Source organism: Hydra vulgaris, chromosome 03, assembly GCF_038396675.1.
Source record: "Hydra vulgaris chromosome 03, alternate assembly HydraT2T_AEP".
NCBI lineage: Eukaryota > Metazoa > Cnidaria > Hydrozoa > Anthoathecata > Hydridae > Hydra > Hydra vulgaris.
In genome coordinates this window covers 34936627-34962049 of record NC_088922.1, presented here as the reverse complement: position 1 = coordinate 34962049, position 25423 = coordinate 34936627, and the positions used below count along the sequence as shown (strand labels likewise).

General features: G+C 28.0%; 1 protein-coding gene across 1 annotated transcript; it reads right to left on the bottom strand.

Moving 5' to 3' along the window:
* Nucleotides 1–1105: 1105 nt before the first annotated feature.
* Nucleotides 1106–23902, bottom strand: LOC101235401 (quinone oxidoreductase-like protein 1). Its single transcript, XM_065793007.1, has 14 exons — nucleotides 23773–23902; nucleotides 21796–21873; nucleotides 20918–20999; nucleotides 14797–14841; nucleotides 12027–12095; nucleotides 11755–11888; nucleotides 11062–11109; nucleotides 10914–10977; nucleotides 3802–3900; nucleotides 3494–3618; nucleotides 3339–3423; nucleotides 2946–2966; nucleotides 2327–2372; nucleotides 1106–1282 (listed from the first exon to the last, which is right to left on the bottom strand). The coding sequence occupies exons 1-14, from the start codon at nucleotides 23836–23838 to the stop codon at nucleotides 1186–1188; spliced, it is 1059 nt and encodes a 352-aa protein (XP_065649079.1). The 5' UTR covers nucleotides 23839–23902; the 3' UTR covers nucleotides 1106–1185.
* Nucleotides 23903–25423: the final 1521 nt, after the last annotated feature.

The following is a 25423-nucleotide window of genomic DNA, read 5'->3' as shown; positions in this document are numbered from 1 at the left end:
GAAGTTCGTACAATATTACTCAGGTCAACAAAAAAAATTTTTTTTTCTGGTGCCGAGCAAACAATTTGTTTTTTGTATAGCATTTCTCATTTTGATTTCAAATATGCAACTCTTTCTTTTACCATCAGGTCAAGTTGTAAAGATATTTAGGTTCAAATCTTAAGTATTTAGGGTAAAGTCCCTAATATTGTCGAAAAAAAAGTTATTCAAAAGTATGTCAACCTGGGTCTCAAAAGAAGCGTATTTTCATAGAGATTTAAAAAATGTTATTCATTTGTAATAAAAATAAGTATTTTGTGTATTTTTGGTGAATAACATTCTGTTGACTTTTTTTTAAGAGTCTTTAGCATTTTTTCACATAATTTTTTTGTCAATAAATTTTAAGAAAAAATATTTATGTTTTCTAAAATCTCTATGAAAATACGCTTCTTTTGAGACCCAGGTTGACATACTTTTGAATAACTTTTTTTTCGACAATATTAGGGACTTTACCCTAAATACTTAAGATTTGAACCTAAATATCTTTACAACTTGACCTGATGGTAAAAAAAGAGTTACATATTTGAAATCAAAATGAGAAATGCTATACAAAAAACAAATTGTTTGCTCGGCACCAGAAAAAAAATTTTTTTTTGTTGACCTGTGTTATTATTTTGATCTCTTTTTTATTTTCACAACAGTATACAAAATTGTCAAAAATAAACAGTAACAAAATAATTTTATTCAACGCTAACTAAAGATATATATTGAAAAATTATATTAAACTACTTACACAATTTAGAACTTACTATAAGCTAAATTATTTAAACCTCGTATTAAAAAGGGTTAATTTATTTCGATGGGAGTTAGAAATATTTAAGCCCCCGGTTAATCCATTTTGCCGTATTTTAAATTAATTTAACTCCCGGGGTTAATTTATTTCGAAATAGTATATCAAAAATAATTTAACCGGGGAGTTAAAATGTTTTAACCGGGAGTTAACGTTTTGGGGAGTTAATTCATTTCGCATCACTGGATTTATTTAAAATTTTCAAATCCTAAGTAAAGAGTTATTATTGACAACATTTGTTAGAACACGGCACTTTATTCAAATACTACAAAACCATGCGATGTTTTGTTTCGTAACTTAAAATATATAATTAGCTACAATTTAAATCTTTTTTAAAAATATATTTTATTAGATTGCTATATTTTTATCACTACTTTTCCGATAGTTGAATCCAATATGTGAGGAAGGTTATCAACGCAATCGTCAAAAAAAACTGTATGATGGACAGTTGGTCTAAAAGTTCAAAAAAAAGACGTTGTAATTGAAGTTATATTGTGTAACCAGAGCAAAATATTCTGTAGCGTAAAAAAATTATAACCTATTTTATGCTAATAACTTCAGAAATAAACTAAAATTTTAATCTAAGTAAACTAAAACTAAACGCATGGGGTATCAGGGGCGGACGCAGGCTTTTTTTTCTTCCTGATAACAAAAACACCCCAAAATGTTTGTCTAGCCAATCCCAAATGTGAGCACAGTGAAATAATAAAATACTTTAATTGACTATCTTATATTAAATTCATCAACAGGTTTTAAATTTCATCTAATAATAATGATCTTTTAGTATTTAAAAGTTAAAACCTATGTTCACACCCCCCTTCCCAAACCTATGTTCACACCCCCCTTCCCAAACCTATGTTCACACCCTCCTTAATATGAGGTTGTATAAAATAAACATTTTTATTTGACATGAATGAAAAGAAAGAATGAATATACTTAAATTTCGAGTTTTCACAATGCCTAAGTTTTATATCTGAAACATCAAAAACACCTGCGTCCGTGTAGAGAAAACCTCTTGTCATTGGAGAACAAATCGTACGCGGTTATTATTTTCAAAAACAAATTATGCGCGATTAATACTTAACATAATAGTAGTCTGTATGAAAAAATTTATATAAATTATGCGTATGTTTAAAAAAATATATTTAAGTTGCGTATGTTTAAAAAAAAATATGGAAAAAAAAGATGTTATTTTATTTTCAAATAATTTATTAGATGTTTTTGAAAGATGAAGAACTGAGTATTGGACTAAACTCAATTTTAAGTAATGCTCCTTAATTAATCACATTTTAGTATTAAAATGTAATAAAATCTTCGAAAATTGTAAAAAACTATAAATACCTTATTTTCAAGAACTAATAATTGAAAAATACATAAGTATATAATCAGGGTATATTTAATTATACTATGAATGTTAATACAAAAAATAACTGCTGAAATGTTTTAGTTCGTTTATAAAATAAGGGTATTTTACTACCAACATTTTAATTAACAAACCTTAGAATGCCAGCCTCAACTTTTGCCATAATATCATTTAGTATGTCAAAAAATAGTCAAGGAAATTTTAATGCATACTTAATATAGATATTATATATGATTATAAGATAAATTTTGAAAATTATTTCAAATTATAACGATGATAATATAAAGATTTTTATTTCTACTAAACCTAAATTGAAATAATGATAATGATAATAGAAAATGTAAGATTTCGTATAACTTTTTATATCGAGCTTAACTTAAGCAATCTGAAAAACTAATACATTTTGAAATTTTTTCATTCTAAAGTTTTCCTCTTAATATGCTTACACATATTTCTACAGATCTTCTAATGTAGATTATGTTACATTACTAATTACACGACAGTAAAATAGAGATAGGCAAGCACCTTAGTACATACATCCACTAATGGATTGGGGTGTTGGCACGTAATATCTGTGCAGAGATCTTTGAAAATCATGTGTCCGTGAATATTTTTTTTTTACACCAAAAAAAGTTTTTCTTTATTCTTCCGCAAAACTGCTTACATATATGGTAGATCCGCCACTAATCCCCATCATGCATATCTATATCCGCAGCAATAAATACTTTTTATATAAATTTAGTGAAAAGATACGAAGATATTTTCCTTGAGCCGCTGGGCATAAACCATGTCCAAAATTAAAAAAATAGTTATTGCAAACAATCAAAACAAAAAAATAATCAAAACAGTATATATTTAAAAAAAAAAAAAAGATTTATTTAAAAAAAAACAACAACAGAGAATTAAAATACTAAATGTAAAAAAGAATGGAATATAAGAAATAATGTTATTATATACATAAAAAAATTTATACAGAAATATATGAGGAATATTATGCAAATAAAGGAAAGTTGATACAACTAAGGTTTCACTGAAATTTTATTTCTAATTAGTTAACATTTCATTATCATTGAAAAATATAATGAAAGAACAATATATAACCTAAAAAAATAATGAATATATATATATACAAAAATAATGACTCACATCTTGAAAGAGTCCACACATCTTCAAACAGAAAATGTATGGATGCGCATTTTAAGAATAGTGTTTCAGAGTCTGGCGGATCAACCTGTGAAATTAAAAAACATGCAATAATTTAAAAATAAAAGTAAGTTAATGAAAAATAAAAAAAGCTTCACCTGCAGATCACTTTGAGTAGTAATCCATCTACCGCCAGCTGCAAGGCAGGTTATAAGTTCATGTTTAGATGGTAAGAATTTCAAAGCAGTTTTCGCTTCTTTGAATTCATCAGAATACATTTCAACTAAACACAATTTTCATCTTTGAATTGAACAGAATACAATAGAAACCTTTTGGTTTAATCATCCATTTAAAATAGGCAACCATACAAAAAAAAAATAATAATAAAATGTAAAAAAGTGATAGCAAAGTTAATAACACAGCAAAACTTACAATATCTCTTGCTGTAATCTTCTTAAGAAATTACCTCCATCATCAATAATGCAATCTATTCCTACGCCTCCAGTTTCCTCCATACAAATGTTGATCAAATCACAATTTTTAGTACGCATATCGATGATACAATCTACATTAAAATTTTAGTACGCATATCAATGATACAATCTACGTTAAAATTTTTGTACGCATATCAATGATACAATCTACGTTAAAATTTTAGTAGACATGATAAAAGATTTTTTATATCATTATTTGAAACACATCATATCACATATATAAAACCATAAATAAACTTAAATTTAATTATAAGTATTAAAAGTATAACTTTATTTATTATTAAAAAATATTAATGTTTTATAAGCTATAAACATAATTTAAGTTTTAATATAAATTTTTATAACCTATAAACATAATTTGCATATAAGCATTTTTAGTTTTTTTATTGCGCAATTGCAATCAACAGAAAGAATTTTAGCAGAAAAATCTGTTTTTTATTTTTAAAAGTTAATTGAGCATACCATGTAGTTGTAGATTGCTTGTAAAATGTATGTAACATGTAAAATGTAGATTGCTTCAATAAAAATGTCATTATTTTTATTGAAGCAATCTGTGTCTTTCATAGAAATACACAAAAATATATACAGTATTGGACAAAACATTTGCAACCAACATCGAACAATGCTAAAAAGTGTTCCTAATTTTACATGTCTTAAGAACGAAACGAACTATACTACCACAGCAAACAGTTCAGGAGTCATAGCATGAGCAATCAGCTGACAGGTGACAGCACACAGGCAGAATTTCGTTGACAAGTGCTATTTTGCAGCGGACAAAACAAGTGCAACTTTTTTGGTTTGTTTCATTTTCTTAAGTCTGGTCCGTGTCAACGTCACGGAAGATTTTTAATAATTAAAGGAAGTATCCAGAAGTTTCCAGAAGCATGCAGAAGCTTCCAGAAGTTTCCAGAAGAAGCATCTGGAAGCATCTAGTAGCATCCAGAAATATCCAGAAACATTCAGAAGCATCCAGAAGCTTCCAGAAGCATCGAAAAGAAGCATCTAGAATCTTCCAAAACAGGTTCACACAGGTTCATTTTACTATACAAGAGACATGTAAATTGACATGTAATTTAGTCAGTATATGGAAGTCAATCAGTCAGTATTATCAAGACAGTTAATCGAAGTGAGTTTTATCAAAGTGTTTTATCGAAGAACATTAATACAAGAAGTGAAATACAACAAGTGTTTCATTACATCAATACAGCCCACATCCAACCGAGACGTTGTGTTCCACAGAGCATTATTGTGTCATCACAAGGTAAATGTAACACGGTAAGCCTTGAGAAGCGTGATTATTTTTATTATTTTTATGACTTCAAGTGCAAAAATGGCTCTGGACAGTCTTGGATTGGAAATAAGAAAGAAAATTATTGGCGATTACGTAAGTGGGATGTCACAAAAAAGTATTTGTGATAAATATCGCGTGAAAAAATGGACCGTATCAAGACTATGTTCCAAATATTGTTCTGCGGGGAAGTTGGCAGCAGATAACAAAGGTGGAAGACCGCGTTCCACCACTTCTAGAGAGGATTCTATGATCGTCAGATCCGTCAAGAAGGATCCCTGGATATCATCAGTTGAGATACAAAAGCAATTAGAGCTGCCTGTATCGGACCGAACAATCAGACAACGTGCTGTTGAAGCCGGATTGTTTTCTCGACGCCCTGCAAAGAAACCGCTGATTTCACTAAAAAACCAGAAAAAAAGACTCCTGTTTGCTACATCTCATACTGACTGGAATGTGCAGAAATGGCGAACTGTCCTATTTAGTGATGAATCGAAGTTCAACATCATTGGGAGCGATGGCATTTGCCGTGTACGTCGACCGGCCGGAAAACGCCTCGATTTAGATTACTGCCATAAGACCGTGAAGCATGGTGGAGGCAATGTAATGGTCTGGGGGTGTTTTTCTGCTAACGTTCTAGGTCCAATACATCGAAACGATGGAATAATGGGCCGTTTCATGTATAAAAATATCCTGAAAGATGTTATATTACCTTATGCTGAATGGAATATGACAATAAAATGGGTTTTTCAGCAAGACATCCGAAACACACTGCAAAAGTAGTCAAGCAGTGGTTTCAAGACAACCACCTATCGGTAATGGATTGGCCGTCTCAATCTCCGGATCTCAACCCTATCGAGAACCTGTGGGAGATCGTCAAACGCAGAATTAATCATGAAGGTGTTCGTAATAAGGATTAACTTTTTGAACAAATCCACAAGGCCTGAGCAGCGATTCCACAAAGTTTCATTGATCACCTGATCGAATCTATGCCTCGAAGATGCAAGGCTGTGATCGACCACAAAGGATTCGCCACGAAATATTGATAGCGAAATACAGCTTGGTCAACATTTTGTCGAGTTGCACTTGTTTTGTCCAGAAGGAAATCAACTTTTTTTTAATACTTTTGATTAATTTATTAATTTTTGTGTACAAATAATGAACTTTGTGATGAATAAAGCTTGAAGAACTTTGTCTCTAAACAGTTACATAGTTATTTCTCTAAATTGAAAAAATGCAGCACTTTTATATAAAGAAACTAAATTAGCATTATTTGGTTGCACTCGTTTTGTCCGATACTGTATATAAAAAAATGCATATCAAAAATATGAAATGCATACTAAAAATATGAAAATTAAGAATACTAAAGGTTTTATTATAACATGAGTGTTATTGAAATAAACTGCATGCATAAACTTAAATGTATGTCAAAACTCATTTGTATGTATATACAAATATTTACTGATATACATATACTTATAGTATAAGCATGATATAGATAGAGATACATTTAAGTATATTGTATATGTATGAACATGTATTGTACAAGTTCTACATTGCACAAATATATATATATATATATATATATATATATATATATATATATATATATATATATATATATATATATACATATATATACAATATACTTAAATTTTTTAATGTATGTCATACTTAATTGTACATTTAAGTGTGATGAGATTTACATAGCACGAATAGAATATGTAACCTCATCACATAATATAGATTAGGCATTTAAGTATAATGTATATGTATAAACATGAATTGTATTGAAAATACAAAATGTAAAGTATTGTGTTCCATTTGATCTTAAAAGCACAAGTTCAGTGTTCAGAATAAGTAGTCATGCTGAGAAGTAAAGTAGTTTATGTTGTGAGGGATCCTGCACTTTTTAACCTGACAAGAAGAGAACTCTTAACTAATTAGATAAACACTGCAGTAACTTTCCCCTTGTTGGAAAGAATTTAAAGATGCCAAATATTAAAAATGTTATAAATATAAGACTTTTATACAAAGAGGAAGATCCTGAAACTCATCTTGCTTAGTGTTATAATGGAAATAGTAAGTAAACATGCAGTGCTACTCTTTAGCTTATTGGCTTTGTTTGAGAAGTGGTTAAACATGAATTGAATTATTTTTTAAGGATAGTAAGGTGTAGTATTTGATGGAAACAATGCAAGCATGTACCTAAAATTAATGAATATACTTGAGAGAGATATTAGTAATAATGAAAAATATAACTTATTTCTAGTTTTAAACTGTCTTAGAACGTTTAAATGCCCTTTAAAAAGCAGAAGTCTTATGTTTATAAAAGAAGATAAAAATGAAACTGATGCTTGGGAGTTTGAAGAGTCCTATGTAGATTTAATTAAGTATGTGCATGACACATTTGAGAATGTTGAGCTAAGTGTTACATGGAAATTTTACATAGGAGTATGCCGTATACATATGACAGTTTCATTGATTGGTTGGGATAAAGAAGATGGGTCATGGCATACTGAGGGCATATTTGCCTGTTTTGAATTTATTCTATCTGCTATGCTTAAAGCAACAGACAATGTTGTTGGAATATGCAAGCTATGTCCAAAGTCAAAACCATCTAAAATATCTGATAGAGTAGCAGTGTCATCAAATTTCAGAAAGCATTTAAAGGTCAGTTACATGTGTTAATGTTATTATTTTTATAAACTAAAACCATCAAAATTAAAAAATTGTGAATTTTTTGTGTACATAATTTTATTTAATGTTATTAATTTAATAATTTTTTTAATATTCGCAGTTTAACTAAAATATTGTGAGATTTGAATTAATGTGTATTAATTATTGACGGCTTTTCTTTAATTGTAGACTGAACATCCATTGAAATTGTCTGAATTGGAAATTAATCTGAAATGGAAACGAACAGAAGATTCAAGCAGAGGTACTATCAGCAACACAGAAAAACAATGTTGTCTAACAGACTTCAACAAACCAACTGCAAAACATGTTTCGCAACAAACAGTTAACAAACTAATTCAGGATTTTATAGTTGTAGAAATGAAACCTCTCAGTACTGTCTAATGTCTTTCTTTCAAAGCGCTGGTGACTGGATTGTAAACTGTGCCATCCAGAGTCATGTTGACAGAAAGCATAAAGTCCAATTATGACACAATGTGTCTCGAAATCAAGGAACATCTCTGCAGTATTGATTATGTCTGTACTACTGCTGATATCTGGAGCAGTCAAAACCAAATTTTCTAGGAATGACATGCCACTGGATAAATCCTGTCACTTTGGAACAAAAAATCTGTTGCTTTGGGTTGTTTGTGATTTAAAGGAAAACATTTGTTTGATGTAATTGCATCAGCAATACATCAAGTGCATGCACGTTATGCTGTTGAACAGAAAGTTGTGAAGACGTGCACAAATAATGCATCAAATATGATAAAAGCCCTCCATATCTTCCAGAGTGTCGATGTTGGTGAGAAGAACAAGGATCCGGCACCTGGGGAATCAGTTTTGAACTTGAACGGAAATTCGGAATCAGAGAATGACGACAAGGACACTGGAGATTTACGTGAGGCAACTGCATGCTTTGACAGTGCTTTCGATTTAATTCTTAGCTCAACAAACAATACTGATGTTACATTGCCCCCCCACATGAGATGCTGCACACTTTAATTTATTTCTTTAAATTTGGTGTTAACCACTGATGCTGCAAAAGCATTAACAGATAAAACTTATTAGTGCATTCACAATCAAGCAATGGCAAAAGCAACAGCTCTATAGAACTTAACAAGTAGAAGTACAAAGGCTGCAGATTTAGCATATGATCTGATTCAATTCTGGTTCAATGTGCCTTGTGTAACAAGATGGAATTTGTACTACGAAGCTGTCAAGAAGATTCTTAAAGCCGAACAAAAACTGAACATCGTCTGCTCTGCATTAGAACTTCCAGTATTTTTGCAGAACGATTTGGCTTTTCTGAAGAAATATGTTATGTTGATTGAACCTATGGCAACTGCTATTATAATTTTACAAGGTGAAGCCAATTGCTACTCGGCATGCGTACTTCCAACAATCCAGTCAGTTCGAATAAAGCTTTAAAATGCAGAGATCAGATATACAGCACCACTAAAAGAGGCTCTTCTACAAGGAATCGCAAACAGCTTTGATGGTTACTTTGATGATCCAGAATTTCTCCTGGCTTCAGTTTCACATCCAAAATTCAAATTAGCCTGGACACAAAATATAGCCGTGAAGGAAAAGTCTATGCATCTATTGAATGCACAAGCAAACAAAATTTGAAGAAAAAATTAAAGAGTCTCTAAAAGACAAAGATGGTCAAAACGTTCCAACTGAAAATAATTAAGATGATTTCCTTTTCTCTGAAGTTAGCAAACCAAATATAATGTCATGCTTTCTACAAGATTCAGACCATATTTTGGCCATGCTCCGCCGTCATAAAGCAGTCAAGCATGTTTTTCTTAAATACACCACACTGCCATCAAGTGCTCCAGTTGAAAGACTTTTTAGCAACGGATCATTAATTATGACAAAGTGGAGAAACAGACTAAGCGATGATTTGTTTGAAAAACTTTTATTACTGAAGCAAAATGGAAAAATTATAATTTATAAGTTTCAATGTTTTGCTTCATGCATTTGCACTGCAGATGTCAGCTTCGTGATAAGCACAAGCAGTCCATAGACACACAGATTTTTATTAAATAATTATTCTAATTATATGGCACAGTCATAGATAGATAGAATATTATATGTATTATGTATTATAATGCATAATTGTTTTAATTTTTTTTGTGCATCTTTCAGCGAATAGTAATGGGAAAGTAATGATTACATGCCGAAAGTAATGGTGAAGTAATTATTACTGTACCAGTAAAAAGTAATGGAAAAAATAATCATTACTTTTCCAGTGAAAAGTAATAGCCAAAATAATCATTACAAAATCCAAAGGATACAACACTGGTTATTACCTTATCTTTATCTTTTACATACATAAATGTATGTATGTATGTATGTATGTATGTATGTATGTATGTATGTATGTATGTATGTATGTATGTATGTATGTATGTATGTATGTATGTATGTATGTTTGTATGTATGTATGTATGTATGTATGTATGTATGTATGTATGTATGTATGTATGTATGTATGTATGTATGTATGTATGTATGTATGTATGTATGTATGTATGTTTGTATGTATGTATGTATGTATATAAGTAATTTATGTTTGATCATTTAATAAGTCATTTGAACATTACTATTGAGGTTGATTTTTTGTTTTCAGAAACTAGTTAATGAAGTGATACCTTAGTCTTAGACTTAGTGTCACTTCTTTAACTAGTTTCTGAATATTAAATTAAACATTTTTTAAATTTTTTATCACTAGATTTTCATGAACAATTTTAAAAATTTTAAATTTTACTTCTTTTAAGACCACTTTGACATTTAGTAAACTAAAAAAAAGTTAATAAATTTTTTTTTAGTGATAACAAACAAAGCATGTCAAATAATCAAAGGCTACAAAAACTACTAGAAACAATATTAATAGTTTTTTGAATGAAATATTTTTTTATCATGCAGAATAAAGTGGCCACAAAGTACTCAATGTTTTATGACCTGCCCTAACAATTGTATGTAAATAAATGTTTTAAGTTTATTTCTGTAATTACGTACATCATAAAATTTCAAGCAACTTTGTGTTGCTTCAGAACAAACCAGTTTATAACTATTTGGTTATAAAGCAGCATAAAGATCAAAATTCAATACCTGGTTTTGGTTGCATGCTTTTAAAAAATTCCATTTCTTCGTCACTTACTCCAATAACTATCACCTAAAACAACACATTCAATGCAACACATTTTTCATGTGAAAAGTTTACTTAAAAAGATAATGCAAGAACTACTTTACACATTACCTTTGCACGAAGGCTTTTAGCAAGTTGAACAGCAAGAATTCCGTAGCCCTAAAAAAATTTTTATGAAGATTTATATAAATTTTAAATATTTTATTTATTAATACATTTATGCATGAGAATATTAAAATTAGTATAAAAATTATAATAATGAATTTAATACAAGCAAATTTTATTCTAAATTTTAATTTAAAAGTATTGTTAAATTTTCTGCTCAGGGATGCGGAGTCCCAAAAAAAATCTGGATTTGAAAGTCACAAAAAGATTATTTCTTCTTGGTTTTTGATATCCAGGACCTCTAAATATGTAAAGAAGCTTATAGACTACTTTTGGAAAAAAAATTAGGAATTTTAGGAGGGGGTAACAATCAATTTTTGATAAAAATTTAATAAAAAAAAATCTAGGCTTAAAAACAATGTTGCAAGTCATTAAAACTTTTTTTTTTCTTATAGCAGATCATAAGTCAACCAACATGTTTAGAGCTCCTGGACATCAAACACCAGAAAAAAATAGCCAGAGTCGTTTTTAGACTCTGCACCCCTGTTTCTGCTACAAAAAACTTTTCTTGAATTTTATGTAAAACATCAGTCACATCATTAGATCTTACAAAATTCCTTTAAAAAAAAAACATTAAAAAATGTAGTTTTGAATAATCACTGATATATGTAAAAAAAAAAAAAAAAAACCAAATCCAACCTTTGAAGCACCAAAAATTAAAATTGTTTCATTGCTTAAAAGTTTTGCTTGATAAAAGAGTGCTGTGTATGCTTTTACTCCATCACCAATGCTACATGATGCATCCAAATGACTTACACTTTCAGGTTTGTTAACTAAAAATCCCCCCCAAAAATTATTTTAACAACACACTTATTTTGTATTCATACAAAAATTTTAACTAATTTGATAAAAATACAATTAAAATATTAAACCATATATAAAATACTGAAAACTTGAAATTACTTTATTACCAAGGTCAAATTCTGACATCACACAGAAATTTGCACAACCAGAGTATGTAGAATCCAATGGAATGACACCTAAAAATATAATGAAGAGAATGTAGAATCCAATAGAATGACACCTAAAAACGAAGTTTAATAATGAAAACTGAAATTGTAACATAAAAGAATTCTAACAACTAAATACACACACTACAGTGGTACTAAAGTGTTATAATACTGGTACTATAAATGCACTACACCTTGATTGAGAACACAAAGTTGTAATTTAAGATAATGTAAGTTGTAATTGAGAAATAAAAGTTGTAATTTAGAAACGCAAGGTGTAATTGAGAACATGATAATTTAATTTAAACAAAGTTTATAATTTAGATAGTCAGAACAAAGTTCTTTGTTTTTCTGATCTTATAGCCTTAATTTACTTTGTAATTTCAGCCTTAGATGCATCTGCTTTTGGGTAAGCTTGTCAAATGGGTTGGTTTTTAATATATAATAAAATATTATCAAGAAAATAAAAAATTCATGAAAAAAAAACAAACATTTTACAATGTGGCTGTAACGGGAAAAAATCAAGTGTTTACAGTTATTCAGATGAATAATAAAATATAAATGATTTATTTACAAATAATATGAAACCTAAAAAAGTTAGATTTAAACAATGTCATTAAAAATTATCGCAATGTTCAGTTAAACAACAACTTGGTACTCTTCTATATTTAAAACCATTGTGTAATGCGTGGTTTATGTTGTACAGCACATGCACAATTACCTCCATTATTGTATTCTTTCAATACAATAATGGAGTTGAAACAAAGCATTAAATTAAAGTTGAAAGAAAGCATTAATGCTTTCTTTTAACTTGTTCGGTTGCATGTATTTCATGCCGAAAAATTGGAGAAGTTGGATCTGGTTGTTCCAGAAGTGGATGTAAACAAATTAGGTGAAATAAATGTTGACACATTTATTTCACCTATTTTTAACCTTTTAATGACAATTTTAACTTTCAGGTCATAGTGTTTTGGCATATAACACAACGATCTTTAAATTCTATTTTTATTACTGGTGCATACAAATGCTAAATTTGATTTGAACTCAGTTGTCAACTTGAGTATTTCTTAATCTTTTACTCAAACTTTGTGACTCATTTTCCAGACAACCCTAATCACTTACCTTCACCCCTTGATTTGTGTCTTGTCTCTGACCCTAACTTGTGTTCAGTTTCTCCTTGTTCTTCTTTAGGTAGTTCCGACCATGCAATGATCTCTATAAATCTTTCATGTCGTACTTCTTCTTCAGACTCACCCTATCATTGCACTTCTTACTACTACCTAACCTACTGGAGGTATGAAAGCTTTTATTTTTTCTTGTCAGTTCCAAGTCTGATGCTAAGCTCCATTAATCCCATTTCACCAAATCTCCTATCTTATCTCAGAAGTTAGGCTTTAGAGACTTTTGGAAAATCTTTAACATCATTATTAACAAAGTCTAACATTCCATCTCTAATTCATGGAACTGATCTTATTATCTCTCCCAAGAATAAGGCAGAACTATTTGCAAAAAACTTTTCTTCAAATTCGACTTTTGAATCTTATAGCCATACTCTTCCTTCCATTCCAATTAAAAAGGTTAACCCATTGTTAGACATTCAAATCATTCCAGTTTCTGTTGCTAAAGTCATATCTCAATTAAACTCTTCTGCGACTTGTGGTCCAGACAACAATTCTTGCAAAAGTGTTCTCCAAAACTCTCTTTAATTCTCTCTAAACAATTTAAGTGCTTCACTGAATCTTGTATTCCCTCTCTTGTTTCTCTTCCTCTACAAATCTCTTATTCTTCCCTATATGGAATACTGTTGTCATATTTGGGCTGGTTTTTCTAATGATGATCTTTTTCTTCTAGACAAGGTACAAAAATGCATTGTAAACTTAATTGGACCCACTTTATCTGCCAAGCTTGAGTCTCTATTCCTTTGCCATAAAGTTGCATCTCTTTATCATTTCTACAAATACTATCATGGTTGCTGCTAAAAGGAGTTATAATCTCTAGTAATCTATAAAAACTCATTCTAATTGCCTTGCCATTCAACTAAGTCACATCCTTTTACTGTATCTGTCCCTGCATGCTCTAAAAACTTTTTTCATGTTTTCCTGATCTCATCTTTATGTTTCTGTGACTTATACAATCTAGAACTTTTCAAGTCTTCTGTCAACTGTTTCCTTGCTCTTTATCTCTATTCTTTGTTTTATAGTAACTTCCACTTTAGTAGTAATTTTTGGAAGTAGCCTTTTTGGGAGTGAACTAGAATAAAACAAAAAAGTTAAATTCATTTATTCAAAAAAACAACAAAAAAGCTTACAATGTGCATTTGCATTTACAATTTATGCATTCTCAATTACATATTACAATTTCATAAGTAGAGGTTGTGTTTCTAAATTAAATATTACAATTTCTAAATTACATGTTTTGTTTCTCAATTACATATTTCAAAATCTAAATTACATGTTGTGTGCATTAATTACATGTTACAATTTCTAAATTATATGTTGTACTTCTCAATAACAAATTTTGATTTTTTAATTACAACATTCATGCCTTCAATTACACCTTAAAAAGGTAAACATTACTTTGTACTTAGTTCAAATGCAATTAAAAACAAGTATTTACAAATCTGCTTAGTAGTGCATATTGGCTTAGTGTACACACGAGCTAACATTTTTGTGTATCTTTGCTTATGTATCTTTTTAACATAAAAGTACTATAATAACTTGAAATTACTTACCGGCAACATTAGACTCTAATTTGCACAATGTTACACAGGAACCAACTAAAAAAAAAAAAAAGAAAACTTACCTAGGATACTTTTCATGCAATGAGATACACTGTAAACTTTTACCTGATATAGTGACTGTATTATTTATGACAACATTACTATGACAACATTTATCAAATTATTATTAAAATTATTAGATTATTTTAAATTAAACATTTTCCCTAAAACTTCTTTATTAATTAATCTTTTGTTAATTTTCTTTCTATTGTCTATATTAAATAGTTCTTTAATAATATAAAAATAATTAATGGAACCTAAAAGATCAATAAAGAAATAGATAAACACCTTTTTGACAAGTATTGCCTGGTTCAAACTATATGAAAAAAAATAAAGGTTTCTATAAATCCTTCAAATCCATACCCCTTTCCTTTACCCTCCTCTACTGGCTAGAGGGAGTTGCATTAAAAAATAGGCACCACCCATAAAAAATAATGTATCTGCCTCTGATATGCCCCTATCCTAATAGGTACATTCTAATAAGTAGTTTTCTGCTGATGCTTCTTATCTTAAATTTAAAAAAAGCAAGAAACTGTTTATACCACTCAAGGTTTATTTTATTTAAGATGTATTTGTTTACAATCCTTTCTTGTAAGAAATGACTATAGATTATAAAGAAAGCAACATAAACAAATTATTAGATTAAAAAGTATAAAAAACATACTGATTTACCTAAGCTTCTTCCTGATGAACCTATAGAAGGCTAAACAGACTGTAGAAGAAATTTGAACAAATGTTTTTATTAGCTTATTACTGGTCTGTTCTTTAAAAACATTGAGCACTCTATTTGTAGAATACACTAACTTAACATAAAAATAATAATTATAATAATAATAAAAATAATAAAAGCTATATGAAGCATTATAGCATTATACAAAATGTGTAGTTTAAAAAGTATGATAATTTACTAAAACAAATTTAGAGAAATTTTAAATATCCTGAAATAACTTTTTATTGTCTACAGCTTAAAGAATGGTCCTGCTGAGAAATTTATATAAAATGCTACTTTTTATTAATAGGTTTTGTAAATATTGTGACCCAAATCATCGTGTATAATTAAAACTCATTGAAATCATCATGTAAGATTGAAACTAGGATTTTAACTTTCATTAAATTTTTCTTTTTTTTCTTTCCAAAAGCATTAAATTTGCTTTTTTTTCCAAAAGTTTTGAGAACTGGCAAATTTGAGTAAAATTGCCCATTGTCCTACTTGCAAAAATTATCTTTAGATATATTGCTTGATATATTATCTACAATGGTTTGGGTACTATACACATTTGTATTTGGTAAAATTATGCTATATTTTCATATTCGTTTTGTCATTATTGTAGTTAAATGATTAAAAATATTTTTTAATACTTGTATTTGCATTTGATTGAAATGTATTTGTAGTTAGGGGAAAGGCGCTTATGATGGCATACTTAACTATGAAGCTTCATTATTCAGTATCCTGTAGACCATGAACAAAAGTTTTGATATGGATACATTCTTTGTTACATGTAGAACAATAATTATTTATAAACTTTGGCATATATATAATTCTGACATATATAAAATTCGCCGAATGGTCACACACGAGCAGTGAACGCCTGAGGGAAGAAATGAAATACATTAGAATAAAGGAGAATTATTTTTCAAAAAAAGCATATTTTGACAGTTGTCAAGACAAAAATAAAGATTAATAGAGGAATATTTAAAATAAGACAATGCATCTAAACAGTACTAACAATAATAATAATAATAAAAAATAAATTGTTATATAAATACTAATATGAAATAAGATAAACAAAAAAAATATATCACCAAACAAAAAATACATTAAAAAATAAAAAGTATGCATAACAATGAAAGGCCTCAGAATGGAAAAAAAAAACATTAATGCCAATGTGTAAACATAATTTGTGTAGTGATTAAGTAATAAACATCTCCTCAGAGTCGCGTCTATTATTACTGGCGTTTCGATGAGGATCAGCACTTATAACTAGTTTATCCCGTCAGACAAACATCATCGCCACTTATGCTTTACCCCGCGACTTACGCCTATTCCATACTACAGTAAAAAAGGATTCACTACAAATAGCCAAAACCCAACCATACCCAAATTTGTAAAGCACTAATATTTTTTTTAATGATATGAAAAGTGTTAATCTGCTGCACAATATAAGTAAAAATAATTAAATAAATCACTTACCATACCAACGGTAGAAAAAAACTACGCACAATAAATTAAAATTCAAATAAAAACGCCAGAAACAAAACTAAAAACAACTAAAATGTGTAAACAGAAAATGCTAATAAATTTTCCCTAAGACCATTCAAACCACATAGGTACTTCCAGCACAAATAAACCAAAAACAATCAAATGGCAATATACCCTATTAAAAACCCTTTTAAAATAAAATAAAACATAATAGAGTATTCAAAAAACTCTAACGTTGTCATAGATACTTCATTCGAATTTTGTTAACCAATCTAAAGTGTAAGAAAATGAAACAACCCGCGCAACTTAAAATCATAACTAAAAATCAAGTATATTAGAAAGTAGAAAAAAACATATGTATATCGCCTGCAAAAATGTAATGATTTAAACATGTAGTGAAGGTTATAAGAAATTCTCTGAATGATAATAAAAGACGAAAATTGTGTCTGTGAAAATTAAAATGAAGCCGAGTAATGAACGTACGATAATATAGCAGAAAAGCTCCTTGATAACAGCAACAACATGAAAATCAGCGGATAAATTATACACCGAAGAATATTGTAATAAGATCAACTAAATACTAAAATAAGACCAGATAAATTTAAGCCAAATGAGTGGTTGAAAAATTATTTTGGGTGATAAAGCAATGATATTAGTCGTCATATAAAAACGATATAAGAGGCGGGAAAAATATTGTTTAAGAAGTCAAGTCTTCTCTACGGTCCGAATTAAAGGTAACTTTGAGACCATATCTAAATCGAAGTTTCCGAAAAAGTAAAGCTTTCTCTACGGTCCGAATTAAACGTAATTTTGAGACCATAACAAAAAACAAAAACACGTCCCATCAACAAAACATGTCGAAAGCCGCTAGTCAAAAAGATACGCTCTTATATATATTTATATGAATTCTAAAATGAAAAAACAATCACACATGATAACCACATATACATAACATACAAATCGGCATTTAACATTCCAACCACATACTATATATTAAAAGAAATTATAACCTAAATAAGAATGAGTTCAAACAAAGATAGTTTATCATATAAAAGAACCAAAAAGCATGCAAAAGATGTAAAAAGGCTATATGTGCATAAGGGTGTATAGGTGTAATATGTAAGTCCGTGCTGTTTATATCGTTCAGTAGAGTCTTGTGTTGTTAGTAACCAGCGTAAAATATCTCTTAACTACACCAAGCCTACATATATACTACAATTACCTCAAGAGTTTTTATCAGTTTTATTTTTATATTAGTTATTTTTATTTAAAAAAAAAAAGCACAAGTATGCCATCATAGCAACTACTGCTCCTATGATTGCATAGGAGAGGATGGGTCTGGTTAGCATCAAGGGTAACTTGACAATTTCATTTGACTTTAGAGTCTTCCTCAGAAATGCCAGAAATTACGCGTAATCATCCTAATTAACCCTTTCTGCTTCACAGCAGCAGTGTAGAATTTCGCGCATGCGCATAAGAGATATTGCATTTCATGTGTTTTTTGAACCAAAAATTTTTAGTGAAGTAAAAATTCCTTTTTACTTCACTTTCTACTTTACTAACACTTTTATTACTTTTTACTATTTCTTTACTTACTAACACTTTTACTTCACCTTTCTACTTTACTAACAAATATGTTGTTTTATGAAAGAAGAAAGGTTTTCTCAACTCGTCAATATTGCAACACACCTAACTTGTCAGTATGCCATTATTGGAAGAAGTCATCATTTTCATTTAAATAAGCCATGTCTGCCTTGTTCAAAAGATAAAATTAAAATAAGTATTCTACTAAATGCACAAAACTTGGAAATAAAATGCATGAAAATTTTATATCTGCACAGTTGATAATAAAATCACAATCTTGAATATTTAAAGGGATTAAAAATACAATAGCACATCCCAAAATCGATTTTTGTTGATTATAAAAACAAAATTTGTGCATAAGAGACGTATTTTTACTAAAATTAATGTAAAGTCAGTATAGACATGTTGGTCTAATCACTTTTTTGCCATAACCAATATTTATGAAAATATGCCATCATTGGCACTATGCCATCATATACGCCTTTCCCCTACATTAAATTTGGATCCTATTGATTTTTCAAAAAAACCAAGGGCTTTATTTGTTATTGTTGTTGTTGTAATAAATTACTTTTTTATTTTCAACATAAAATAAATTAAAAATTTGTATTTAAATCATAGCTATTAAAAGACCTGTCTTTATTCTTCTTATCAATATACCATTTTATCAATATTGTCTCACAAGTTCTATAATTGTTCATCAAATAATGTCAATTAATACTTAATATAAAATAATTGTTTTTTAATTACTTCATATTAAGTCAAAAAGAAAAAAGAACAAAAATTATTCAAACATTTTTCTTAGAAAATACAGATAAAGATAACAAAGATCTAGAAACAAAGATGTGTTTAAAGATAACAAAGAAATGTTTTTAAGACATGAACTATTCTTTTCCAATTTTTCCTTAAAAATAAAAACAAATGTAGATTTAAAGTACTAAATAAAAATATTTGTATTTCTTTATAACCTAAAATACAAATATTTGTATTTGCATAACAACTTTTTTTCTTGTTCAAAGAATTCTAACAATACCTGTAATGTTCATTTTTACATAATAAAATTTTTTTTGAGATGAGAAACTTCTATAGTATATAATATACTTAAAAACAGAGCACCTGATGTTGTTTCTTAAGTTTTTAAAAGCTGTTTTTAACTTGCTTAATTTAATTACTTCATTCAATAAAGTTAACATAATAAATTTAAGTACAACTAAAGTTAACATCTTAAGTTTATTCAATATTTTACCAATACAAGGTGAGGCTCAGACACATTAATAAGTTTTAAAAACTTGAACAATTTGTAACATTTTATTTAATCAAGCTTTTAAGATTATGGAAAAAGGAGTCAGATTTTGAACTTTTTGTTTTAACAATTTTGAGATTTTTAAATTAGAACTTTTCAAAAAAAAACAACAAACAAACAAAAAAACCATAGCATTCTTACTTAAAATTTGAAAAATGAAATCAACTTATTAAGAAGTTATTAGCTATTAAAAACAATAGAAAAAACCTTTTGCTTGAAATTTCATGCAAAATTTTATTAATAAGATTTTATAATAATATTTAAATATCATCTTTATTCTTTTATTTCATATGTTTAGAGTTATTCAGCTGTTCACTTTTTTGTGTTGTGTGTGAAGTAATAAATTGTTAACTTGTTACCAAATCTAACTACAAATACCATCTAAATTTCTTAGTTACATATTTACATAGTTACATATTAGTTTGGAATTATGAAGACATAAAACCTACTTTTACTCACATGTAAATTGTTTCTTCTCAGTGTTAAAAACCATAAGGAAATACTAATTATTTGTCAAAAAAATAATCATGAGATATAGTTATTAGTTATTTTTTAGAATACGAGAGTACATGGCAACTTTATGATATTCCACTAGATTTTGGTCTCTAAATAGTCTAATTTTTTAATGTATTCACTTCTCCAAGGTTGAAGGGGCCAATGAATTTATAGAGGCTATTACCTTTTTTAAACTGCTACTACAAAAGTTTTTTTTTAAATATTTTAGCCTCTCATAACTTTCTCCATAACTCCAAAACATAAGCCTTAGTTCTCTAAGTCACAAGAACTTGTTTCTCCAAAACTCAAGCCTTATTTCTCTGAGTCGCGTGAACTTGCTGAGAAACAATTTGAGTGTGGTAGTACCAAGGACATGGCAGTGATTAAATTCTGAACTTCTCACTTACAAGGCGAGCACTTTATCACGCCTTCTTCAGTATAGTAAATTTATTACTTCAAACCTAAAAAATAACTTAATAAGACATATTTTAAACCTGCTTGAACTGATCCTGATATCTCTCTACCAAATGGATATTTAAATTCTTCATTACCACGAGAATGCCACTTTTTTAACACCTTTTTGAAAAGAAAATATTAAAAATATTTACATAAACCATCAATACAAATCACAAAAGAACTAACTTTATTCTAAGTAATATATACACACACACACATGCAAACATACAATTATGCATACATTGACCATCTAGGGATAGACACAATGGAGTGTACATACATTGACTGACTAGGGATAGACACAATAGAGTATGCATTTTCTTTTTCTTTTAATGTTATGTCCCTTTTTTTCCCTTTCTTTTAATGTTATGTCCCTCAACAAGGCCAAGAAGGCCACTACAGTCGAAGAGGCTACTTTATTGTGGCTACAATCCTCTCTCAACTCTTTAACTCTGAAACATGAACTTTGACAAACAAGGCCTTTGTGCAATTTGTTAAAGTTCATGAAAGAAACAAGTCAAGTGAGGTACTATTAAAGACATGGTGGGGATCGAACTGGAACTTCTCGCCTATGAAGCAACTACACCACTTCCACATACTACTACATACATTACTATATTATATACATTGATTTATTTATTATACTGAATACATTATATATACATACATACTGCTACATACATTGACTGTATATCTAAGGATGGGCACTAGTAGTAGAGTATACATAGATTTACTAAAGGTTTGGGTAATGTTTATATATTATATTTTAAAATCAAACCATACTTTAACTGAAAACAACTAGATTTCTTAAAAGAAATTATGAAGCCATTAAAAGTTAAAATATTTTTAATTTCATTAAGAAAAAAATACTTTTCAATATAATTATCAGCAACAATGACTACTAGTAACTGATTACCTGATTGGAAACAGATGAAACACTGCAACAGAAAATTTTAACTAACACTTCATGTTCTCCAAGATCAACCTTTGTTAACTAAAAGTGTATACATATACATATATATATATATATATATATATATATATATATATATATATATATATATATATATATATATATGTATATATAAATATATATATATATATATATATATATATATATATATATAAATATATATATATATATATATATATATATATATATATATATATATATATATTGCAGTTTAAATTTTTTAGTTCTAAACTATGTTGTTATGAAAAATCGTCCAAGCCACACAAGTTTAAAACTATAAAATTTAAACAGCAATATATATATATATATATATATATATATATATATATATATATTGCAGTTTAAATTTTTTAGTTCTAAACTATGTTGTTATGAAAAATCACACAAGTTTAGAACTATAAAATTTATAATATATAAAAATCACACAAGTTTAGAACTATAAAATTTAAACAGCAATATATATATATATATATATATATATATATATATATATATATATATATATATATATATATATATATATATATATATATATATATATTAGGGTAGGTTGATTTTTCACTTTTTTTAAAATAAAAAGTTGAAGGTGTTTAGTCAAACGGCGGCTTGCGGATTAGTGATCAAAATTTAAAAGTACCCTCATCTAACAATCAGATTTCCAACTAGAACTTGCATTGTTCTGGTTGAAAATCTGATGCCAGATTATAAACTGGTAATCATCTTAATAAAAATTCAGGTTCATCGTAAAGACTTATCATAAAAATTAGTAAAGTAGCAGCTTTTCCAAAAATATTTCCACTTTGATATAAAAACATAGCTTTTACATTATTTTTCATCTGCCAATAAAAAAAAATTCCTATTTTTTTCCTCAAGGTTTAATAGCACAGAACTTAAAAAACTAAATCATCTCCAGAATTTACTTTTGAAGTTATATGTGTCAAAGTTTGAATACCTAATCATAACATAGTCGATGATAGGTGGACTGGCATCTTGCAAAATATTTATAAGCCCTGGATATTATATCAGCAAAATAATAAGCAAATAATCTCCTATTACATTTAGATTTTTAAATATAATTTGAATTTTATGATATTTGCCTTTAACATTTAGATATTTAAAAGTTTCACTTTAAGCTGACTCACATTATTCTGTTATTGAACAGAAGTTTAATAGTACATCTTGAATCAAAATAAAATATGTTGATCAATAAACTTTTATAAGGAAAAATAGTGGAACTCCACAACTAAATACTTTAGATTGGACAAAAACTAAATTGTTTATCTTGTAATTAATCAAAACATTATCAGTAGATAAGTGTTTTTCAATATCTTTATACCTCTTTTTGAAGAAGCTGATGTTTTTCTTATTTTCGATGAATGAAAAGAGACTTTTACAGTTACTTGGAAACACTGATGGAGGAAAAATTATAAGTTGGTAGAAACTACAGTAATACCAACTTTATCTTTACCAACTTTAGTACAGATTTCGAAAATTTTATATAATTACACTTATTAAATCAACTTAGTTTATTTGACACAACATAAACCTGGTAATCTCTCAGATTCATAACAAAAAATATTATATATATATATACACACACACACACACACACACACACACACACTCACACACACACATATAATTAGTCGATAACAATTTACAAATATTTAATAATAATTCTTTGCATGTTTTTTAATAATAAGTCTTTGCAGTTACATAATAATGAATTTAAAAAATCAACATATTGATGCTAAAGTTAAAATATATAATGTCAATAAAAGGGGGTCAAAATAACAATATTTCAAATCATTTTGTTAATTTAAAATTATTTTTCATATAAATAACTTTAGACATGACTTAAACCCATTTCATAAGTTCCGTATGATTTTGTTGTAGAAGAACACATATAATAAATAATACCTCTTCTTCAATAATAAACTCATTTTTCTCCTTGGTGTGTTTCACTACAACTTTCTTGATCAGCATGACAATTTCAAGAAAAAATTATTCTAGCAAACAAAGCAAACATTAATTTACAAATTGTCTGCAGTTAAAGTTAACATCAATTTAAAATTTTATGCCTTAAATACACAGTATGCAAAATAAAAATAAAAAAACCTTCCACCTAAGAAAATCACACCTTATATGTTTATGACCAAAATTTTTGTACTAAACAGGTAAAGTTTTAACAAAAATTGCATCTAAAATATATATTAGAATATATATATTTATATACAACTTATTAACTATAAATAGTAATAATTAAAAATTGTTTCTAGAAAGAAATTGAGTTGCATTGACACTCGAATATAGAAAATAAAATACTTACATAGACATGCATTGACACTCACATATGTAATAAATGATCATATGTTTTTCAATTAAAGTCTTTTATTTACACGATTCTACTTTTTTAAACTATTTAAAAAAATACTCTTTTTACAGTTTTCTTTTGTACAATAGAAATTTAAAATTTTTATTAAAAAGATACAGATAAAAAATGAATTGTACAATTCAAAAATAAAGTCAAATTGATCAAAATTCATGGAAATTAGTATCAAGTGAGGAAATTAGTATCCTTTGACTTGATGGCCTTAGCTAGACAATTTGGAATTGAGTTGACCAAATTTTGGGTCTCTTCTGATGTTTTATTATCTCATGATCTCATTATAGTTTCTTTCAAGTCGTCTTCTAAATGCCTGGTCACAAATTTTCTATAGGATTCAAATTTGGACTTTGAGCGATTCCAAAACATTAATGTTATAGTATAGCTTTGTTTTCTTAGCGGTATGTTTTTGCACTTTCTGTTCTCTATTTGATGAGATAAGGTTGTATTTTGACTCTGATATTGGCATTATGATATTGGTATCATAATGCCAATATCAGAGTCAAAATACAACCACATAATATCAAAAAAAATACAACCACATAATATCAAAAAAATGCCAATATATTCAGCATAAATATAATATCTGCATTTTTTTGTACTTCTTTGCAATCATCTTATTTGTTTTGCAGTTAAAAAAAGTTTTATTCCAACTAATCTACCATTATAAACTTGTTCTCCAATACAATTTCTGATTGTTTAAGGAGTCACTGTGATGATCTTTTATAACTTTTTAAGCTAGTTTAGCTGAAACATATTTAATTTTGTCTCTAAGATGAAAGTATATTTAAAAAATTACCATTTTCAATTTTATTTACTAGTTTCATTGTTCAATTCACTTGATTTATGCTAAAATAACGACCTATTTTGTTAGTGTACGATTATTTTTTTTGCTGTCAATTTTATGCATCATTAGATAAATTGTGTAAAATTCAATAGGTTTGCAATACAATTAATTACAATTAATTGTAATTGTAATTAATTATTGCTTTAAAACTATTTGTGTATTTTACTAATACACAAATAGTTTTAAAGCAATACTCAATAAGATATCTAAAAAAAAATTTCAAATATTTTAACGAATAAATCGTTTTTTTAATGCAATCTTTCAAATTATAATTTTTTTAAGTGTATGATTTTTTTTTTTTTTTTGCATACTGTATGATATATAATGCTTTAAATATG